Source organism: Egretta garzetta, unplaced genomic scaffold (assembly GCF_000687185.1).
Source record: "Egretta garzetta isolate BGI_Z169 unplaced genomic scaffold, ASM68718v1 scaffold197, whole genome shotgun sequence".
Lineage (NCBI taxonomy): Eukaryota > Metazoa > Chordata > Aves > Pelecaniformes > Ardeidae > Egretta > Egretta garzetta.
In genome coordinates this window covers 2,349,349-2,358,224 of record NW_009260274.1, presented here as the reverse complement: position 1 = coordinate 2,358,224, position 8,876 = coordinate 2,349,349, and the positions used below count along the sequence as shown (strand labels likewise).

Here is an 8,876-nt window from a genome sequence, read left to right as displayed (position 1 = left end):
CTAGAAATTAATACTGAGCGCAATTCTCATGGTTCTCTGTTAAAGTATGACTATTGAAATTCTCCCTGAATTTGCTGGTTGAGATCTGACCCTTATGTTGGTGTAATGTAATTTTTGTGTTTAACAGAATATATTACTTTCTTACTAATGGATTGTCAAGTGGACATCTTGATTAACTGTTTTTTTAAAACTGTGATTCATACCATAATGTATGCGGTGAAGTTAGTAATTAGTATTGCAATATATAACTAATGTATGTCATCTATGAAGAGGTAGATCAGTAATGCAGCTAAGGTTTTCTTGAAGTTAAAGGGAAGGCTGAAGAAAGAAAATGGGTTTTTCTTCTACTACGTACATTGATGATAAATCAGTGGCTGCCACCGCCTGAAATTTTGGAAAGCTTGAAACACTGATGTCCTCAACGGCAAAGAATAAAGAGCGTGATAGACTGTTTTACTGTTCCTTCACAAAATAAGATGGAAAAGTTCCCTCACAGTTTTGTGTTCATTTTTTTTTGCTTATTCATAGTTGATGTGAACTGTAGATTTTATAGCCTATTACATGTCAAACATTCTGATGTTCCATTGTTTATAATATACTAAAGTTAAAGAAAAATAATATTCAGCTATGATAGAACTGTTCCTTAAACAGTAAAGTAAATTGGAATTAGCTGCCATTGAATGCCTGTTTTCAGAAACTTCTCTCAGTCTTTACAGCTGTATCAAATGCAAGAAAATATATTGAGTTTTATGGTCAGCTTAGGAGAATTTTTATAAGAGTTTTTATATTAGGTAATTATTAATTCTTATTTTATAAGAATTGTTATATTTTTATGGTCAGCTTAGACTTTTTATTAGAAATATTTGTATCCAGTGATACTATACTTATTTTCTATGTGATTTACTTTACACAGATTTTTATTTGCATTTATTTGTAATATTTTATTTAAGAGTCCATTAATTGCTTCCTTGATTGATTTTTTTTTTTTTTAACTTCCTCTGAGTTCACAACAGAATACATATACGTTTTACAGGTATAAATGGTGCGAGCTTCTGAAAGAATTTTCACCAAGTTCGTGTTGCACATTACTTAAGGAAAAGTTGACTTTAACACAGAAGCCCGTTAAACTTAGAGTTACTCAGAAATAAGAAAGAGTGGCAGAACAAACTACAACCCCAAGCTGCAAGTGCTTAACCATTGACAGTTTCAACTTTTTCCAATATGTGGTAATAATGGAAAATCCAGTTTTAAAAGCAGGTATACTCTGTCATGCTTCTTTTAAAGGACATAAAGAAGAGAGTATAATATTTATTACATTGCATTTGATATTGTTTTGGTTTTAAGATAATTGGAAGATATGAGCTTTTAAACCTGGTGCGTACAGGTTTGGCTTTAAAAAAACAAAGAAAAATGTACTTGAGTTAATGAACAGTTTTCTGAAACACTGCTCTAACTGCATTATTTAACATTTTACACCACATATTTAACTTAGCTTCTCTGTTAATAAGGCGTGATGAGACAATTCGGACTATGTGTTACTCTCCTCAATCTTCTCTAGTTCACAAAAACAAAGTTTCATCTGGATTCTGATGTATATGTAATCCACCAAAGCTAGGATAAATTGTATGGCAACCCACAGACATACACAGAAACAAAAGTAGGCATTTACTCATACCTCTGTACTCAGGATATGGTGTTTACTTGTAATTCCTGGATGGCCAAAAAGAGGATGACCGCTAGATGTGTTTTTCATTGGTGGGGAATGATAAAGACAATGAAGTCAAAATAATTTTCCTATGTAAATCCTCTTCATGTGCACTAAGGCTTTTACATGCCCATTTATTATGATTTTAATATTAACTGTGATCAGAATAAGATAAAACAGACAGAAAAAAGCACATTTGTTTTATTTAGAAAAACTGGAGTGGTACCTTTGACATCTCTAATTTGATGTCAAAAGTAGCAGCAAGGGTCATAATTTATAGGAACAAATATTTTTCCAGAACTCAAGCAAAAATAAATTAAATAGCTTTATGGATAGCTTCAGGGTTTCACTCAGAGTAGCAGTTTCTCTTTCTGCTGTTCCTTCCTGCTTCTCCTGTCAGCCTGGTTTGTATTTCTCATTAGCAACTGCCCTTTAAGATCAGTCGGGAATTTCTTGCCATTGTGCAGATGTACCTAAAATTCCTGCTTGTCTTTTAATTTTTGTACTGTGGCACACTCATATGACTTAGAAGTTACAAGAAAACTTTCAATAGGAAATGTTTATAATCTACCTAAAGTAAAAAGTGCTGAGTTTAATATACCTAAGTCTCTGTATATAAAGATAGCACAATGAATTGTGCCCAGATGTACTCAAAATCCCATGGTAAATATAAAGGCACAGTAAAGCAAATTACTTACTTAAATTCAATGAAGTAACAAAATTGGGAGAGTGGCTAGATTGGAAGACTGAGAGAGTCCAGTTTTTCAGGGATCTGCTGAAATATTAGACAGTGATTCAAACCAAAAGGTGTTTCTCTTACAGAGCATGCATGTACACAGATTTTGATGAACTAATAATTCTGAAATAATTCAGAATAATCATTTCCTTTTTCTGCATGACGTGAATGCGTAAACTCTGTGCATCCTTAATTAATCTGGTAGTAAGCGTATTATGTAATAATTAGTATTCCCAAATAATATTTATGCTAAAGCATTGTAAAGATAATTCACTTTTAAAATTAAAATTAGATACACATGCCTTTTCTGGAACAGTATTATGATAAAAAGAGCACAGTCTAGACAAGATGGCCCAGCACCTTGTCCAGCTGCATCTTGAAAGTGTCATCATAATCAAAGATTTATGCAGAGCAATTTTTCAAGTAGGTTCAAGGAAAATCAGCCATGTTAAGCAAAAGAAGATTAAAAACCCAAGTAATGCCTGGGATTTGACAGTTTAGGCTCAGTTGTGACTTGGTGCAGGGTTCGTTTCACTGTTTGTGGTACTAGAGAGCCCCCCCACTCCATACCACATCTAGGATGAAGCTGGGTACTACTGTCTAGTCTACAGCTTATTTTCCCCACCAAGGGAATTATTAAGTTCACTCCAGAGCAGAGTGAGGATAAAATTAACATGCAAGTAGTTGATGTAATTAGATAATAATACATCTAGGTCTTCCAGTGGACAGACAAACCCTGCTCTAGCAGGGAGGTTTGATTTGAAATTTATTCTGATAAATCCAGTGGTGAGAAAGTACGGAAAAAGAGGAAAAAGAAACAAATATAATGGAAATACCTGTACTTATAGTTTCTGTGTTCTTGTTTTGTTGTACTTGATTTGTTACTTTGGCGACAAAACTAAAATTAATGATACTTCAAGAATTGTCCCCTTCCTCGCTCAGAGGAACAGGATAGCAACAATCGCCACAGGGATTGATTCACTTCGAGTTTGTAGATGCCCTTTTCACAACATGATTCTACAAATAAGGGAAATTATAAGAGCTTTTCTTGGGAGTAATATACTATGTAAGAAACCATGCCAAAGTTGCTCAAGTAATAAGTGCCAAAATTAAGATTTCTTTGCACTCTGACTAATTTCTTAGACATATTATGAAGCTCTTTAAAAGAATATAATACTGTTATGTCGGTATGATGGCTATAGTCTTTGTAAACATACAAGGGAAAATAATTTCAGGTCTAAGAAGCAAGGTTTCCTTGACCAGAAGGGAACACCCCCTACACTGGAGTTCACTATCGGCGAGACAGTTGTGTATGAAATTGAATTTGCTAAGCTGTCATTCCATATACTCAGTATCAGGCATCAGTTGTCAGTGAACTATGAAATGTTCCAACTGAAATTTGAAATTTGCCAACTCTATTTAAGCACATTCAAGGTAAATAAAAAAGAAGCTATTTTCATCTAAGAAAACAAGGTAAAGGATATACTGGTTAAAAATGGCAGACTCAGCTGCTCTGATCTGCCTTTTCAGCTCTGTCAGTAGAGTGATTCAGGGACAAATGATCGTGATTTACAAATTGACCATTATGGTCAGATAGTCTTATGTGTCATTTCTGATTACAGCTATATACATTAAAAGAAAAAAAAAGTGTTCAGTTTATGTTTACCAAGAACAAATAGTTCAAGAGTAAAGAGTATACAGCAGGTTAAAGAACGCTCCAAAGCTTTTTCTCCCTTTTCTCCTTCCATCCTTTTTAAAATTATGTTGGCTAATGATTTTGTGATATTGTAACAATGGGGTATTATCATCACTTCATTTATATTTCAAAATTGTGTGGTTGGTTGTGTGAGGAATAAGCAATAAGCCCTCCTACTGCTATGTTTATTTTAATGCAAAGCTGTTTTATTTTTCCCCATGTCTCTTTTCAGTACGTTTTGCTAAAATAAAATACTATTAATTGTCTTAAAGGGTGTTAAACACAGTGCATCTGGAGATGTGTACCTTACATTTTGGATGGTTTCTAATTACTTTTATTCCTCAAAATGAGGAAATGAATATTGGCCTTCTGTAAAGAATAGTTTAATATATTATGTTATGTACCACTTTAAAGCTTGACATGTCATTGGTTTAGAATCTGGAGGTGATTTTTGCTAAGTGATATTCTTTCATTTCCTTAACACTGATTGGGCCAACTAATTCTAAGCAAGCAGAGCTCATACACCATCCATCTTTATCGTAACTGGTAATAAAGAACCCTCTAGGCTTGACATACTGTCATGACAATTATTCTCGAGACATTATATAGCAGTTGTATCTGTCAACCCGTGCGGTATGGAATATTTTAACTGGCAGTCCTCCAAGAGTGAACATTAATCTTAGCATCTCTTCTTACAGTGCCCAATCAAGATATTCCAGGGGTGATTGCACTAACACTGTTTGAAGACTACATCTACTGGACAGATGGGAAAACCAAGTCTCTCAGTCGGGCCCACAAAACCTCTGGATCAGACAGACTATCGCTGATTAACTCATGGCATACCATAACTGACATCCAGGTGTATCATTCTTATAGGCAACCTGATGGTAATTATTCTGTCTATGCTTTCTGTATGGCACGTCGATGTATTTCACTTAGTAGCCAGTCGCTGAGTTAATGGAAGCTCTGCAGTGATTTATTTTTATTTCCGTTTTGTTTCAAATTGTGGAATTTTCAAAGTAGCATTTTTAAACGTAAATCTGTCATTAATGTTGTAAATATATCTGGTATGAAATAAATGTGATATATCTTGTTCAGTGGCGAGATACCAATTTGGGTGCTTGAAAATTAACCCAGATAGTGACTGTAAGTCTAGAACTGTTAAGCTGCATTACAGTCCAAGTTAGCAGTTATCGTGATGGGAATGGTGTGTTATGAAAAAAACCTATTATTTTGAAAATAAGAGAGTGTTAATAATTCAGAAGAATGTTATTACTTAGAAACTTGTTGGACTGAGGGAATGTCAGAGAATGTAGGCGTTACCATTGTGTCTGATCTCCTGATGTGCCTATATTTGAACTGTAACTGAATGCAATTTGGCACTTGACCTAGATAAGCTAATTTTTTGTCTCATTATAAAAAAAAAAAAAAATCTAGTGCTTTTTTCTTCCTCTCATTCTTTCAGTATTGAATCTACATCCATAGTAATAATGAACTCTATATACAACAGAGAATAGCTTAAAGGCGAAAGGAAAAGGTTGCCTCTTATGGGTTTTTGATTTGAGATGTTCCATTGTAAAAATAGTATGTGTAATATATTTTTCTTCCTCTATAATGCAGATTCCCTGAAGTATACTGAAATAATAGGCTCTAATATTCTTTTCCTATTCTGTCCACAGTGTCTAAACACCTGTGTACACTAAACAATGGTGGTTGCAGTCATTTATGCCTTCTAGCCCCTGACAAGATGTATACTTGTGCCTGTCCCACCAACTTTTACCTTGCTGCGGATAACAAGACATGCTTATCGAATTGCACTGCCAGTCAGGTAAGTGCATACCTAGGGGGCAAGGGGGAGTGGGGATTATATTTTACTGCGTTTCCAACCTGCTTTTAAATAATGAAAGCTGGTGCCCATGAAATGTGGAAGCATCAGTCAAAGCAGCTGAAGACTTAGGTAACTCAAGGGTGCATTTGAAGTGTTTCAACGTCAAGGCTATTAGTTGAAAATAGACTTGCAAATGCCTTTTTTCCAGACAATGCAGAACTTGTTCCCTTTCAAATGTGGATGTTTCTGCCAGTCACTAGAACAAATACAGCTACTAAGCCCATAAAAATTGCTTTGAAAAAAAACATTTGTGTAAAATATGAAACATAAGAATACAAAGTGCATACAACAATGATACAAAGTGTATATAACAGTGATTTGGGAGTATTCATGCGTGAACAAACTTTACATTAATACATGAAAACAAGCTCAGTCAAGGTAGCTACGTAGGTAAACTATAGGGTAACGTTAAAAACAATTCAGTAGCTGAAATGGAAATGGTAGAATATGCAATTAATTAACAATTAAAACATTGAATTCTTTATGGGAGTTGGATTTCCTAGTACTTGAAATAAATATTTGATGGTGATTTTTTTTCTTATAAGGTAGATTAAGTAGAGCATAGTAATTTTCTTTTAAGAGAATCACTTCGATAGAAGTCTTTGGACTGTTCTACCCAGACAATTAATTGGTTGATTGTAATAGTACATAAGGCCTTTAAAATCTTTCTAGTAGTCCAGCTTTTCTAGTGGTCCACTTTTATTGTATGTATGCTAATGACTTCTGACAGCATTTTACATCATGATGCATTTTGTCTGTACTCATTAAGGAAACAGTTTTACTCTTAATTTTTAGGGAACAGTGGTCATCTTAATAAATGATGTACAGTTTCATTCAAGTAATATTGTTATTTAAGAAGCCTTTCCACTGTCTTCCTCTGTTCCCCTAAGGTAGTGCTTGGTGTGATTTTACTATGTTCATCGTATCTTTTCTGTTCAGAATGTTAAGTGATGAGCAAAAAGAAAGTGTAGAACACTTGTAAAATGAGGAATTTCTTCCCTATTTTTCGCCCATATCTAGCTTCTCAAGTTTGTTTGGTTAAAAAACCAGCATTTTTTCATTTCTCTTGTTTTAAGTTTTCTTTAAATTGCACTGGAAGCTTATTCCACAGTCAATACATGCTAACAGTCGATTGAATGGCTCTATTCCTTCCTAAATAATTCATTGGTAATCTGAATTGAAGGATAGCATCACATCTTGGATCCTCCAGGAGCAATATTTCATCACTTGTGGATTCCATAGGAGGGAGAGCAGGCTTAAACAGAAGAACCTGGTCCAGACAGACAGTTACAAGTTGACACTGTTTATTAGTCATTTTCTTCCAATTTTGAAATCTGTTTGATAATTCGTCAATCTGATGTCATCAGATGCAGAGATCAGTGGCAACAATACACTTGGGTGCTTAAGATTTTCAGATGATGCTGTAAAATCACAGTGGTTCCTATGATGTAGTTGCTCTTGACAGCACACCCACTGTTAGCTATTTCTGATGACAAGGAGTTGGAGGGCTGATAGGCTGGTTTTGCACAACTATCAACTTTAAGCTGTCTTTTGATGGCTAATCTGATGTGAGAAATTTAGTACAAAACGCATCAGACTCTAGAACACCAAATCTCAGGCCATTCCGGGCCATTCCAGGCACACCCATACGACTCTGACCCCTGATTTTGCAAAGTGTCTGGCTCCCCAGTTTAGAAGGGAGTGCAAGCATTTTCACACAGAGCATAATAGCATCTAAGAGTTAGTACCCATTTCCTGGAATTAAATTCATAATGTCATTTTAACAGCTTGAAGCCCCTTGTGGTGAGCAGAGACGAGGCTGGCCCCTTAAAACAATTAAGCAGCAGGAAGGCTGTGCTAGCAAGCAGAAAATACGGGGAATGAGAATTGTCTGAGTTTCTGTTTATCCCCTACATCTGGAGGCCTTCTGCTGAGCCACCCTGAGTTCATACCTTTGTGGAACAGTCTAGCAGTTTAGAATAGCTGCCTTTCAAACCCAGTCTGTTATGCAGCATGTCCCTCAGTGTGGGACAAGGATGACGTAGCTCCAGCTATAGGTCCTACTACATAAATGGCCATGAAACCCTACATTTTCTTGGCAGAAAAAATAAAGCTGAGCTAATGCACCAAATTTAATATACCTTTTATGTACAGCTTTGTTGAATAATGAATTTAAAAATGGGAAGAAATGAAAAAAATATGCCTAGTCACGGAAAATAAAATGTCATGCACTTCTAAACCTGTCCATTTCCTTCCTTTCTGTGCTCTTACAGACACCACGTGGGAAACACAACATTTCTTGAAAGCTGCTGATAATCTGTCCAGATTTTTCTCCCTAGCATCAGCCACATAATGAACTCTGATCTTAGGTTTGGCCCTAGAGGATTGCATCAAGTAATTTCTACTCTTTGTTGTGTTTGCATTCCTCTTTCAGTCAGAACAAAGGTACGATGTTGCCTGAGCTCAGAGTGAAGGCACTGCCAAGGTCCTACAAAGGAATTATTTTTTTTTGTAGTACAACTATTTTTTTTCCTTTTGAAAGGTGGGAAGGCCTAGCTTCTGGTTTTCTCATTGAATTCAAAAAATATAAGCGGTACTGTATACAAAGTACAACTGCACGTTAAGGCCCTTTTCTGTAACTGTGGGTGTTTGGGTTTATCTTGAAAAATTATTAAGTCTGCTCCAGCAGCCTACAAAGACAGTTTAAGAATTGAAGTGGTTGTTTTGAATAAGATCTTAAACGAATCAAATGATAGAACGCAGCAAAATGCAAGAGTGGTTCAGGGCATGATAAGTCAGGGTAGCAATGTCATTGAAACTGCAGTGATTTGCATCAATGGAAGTCTCACTG

General features: G+C 35.4%; 1 protein-coding gene across 1 annotated transcript in view; it reads left to right on the top strand.

Annotated features, from left to right (window-relative positions):
- The window catches only part of LRP1B (LDL receptor related protein 1B), a 595,001-nt gene that overhangs the window by 495,244 nt on the left and 90,881 nt on the right, over window positions 1–8,876 (top strand). The window contains 2 exon segments of the mRNA XM_035897882.1: window positions 4,836–5,024; window positions 5,817–5,965. Of these exon segments, the coding sequence (XP_035753775.1) occupies window positions 4,836–5,024; window positions 5,817–5,965 (338 nt within the window).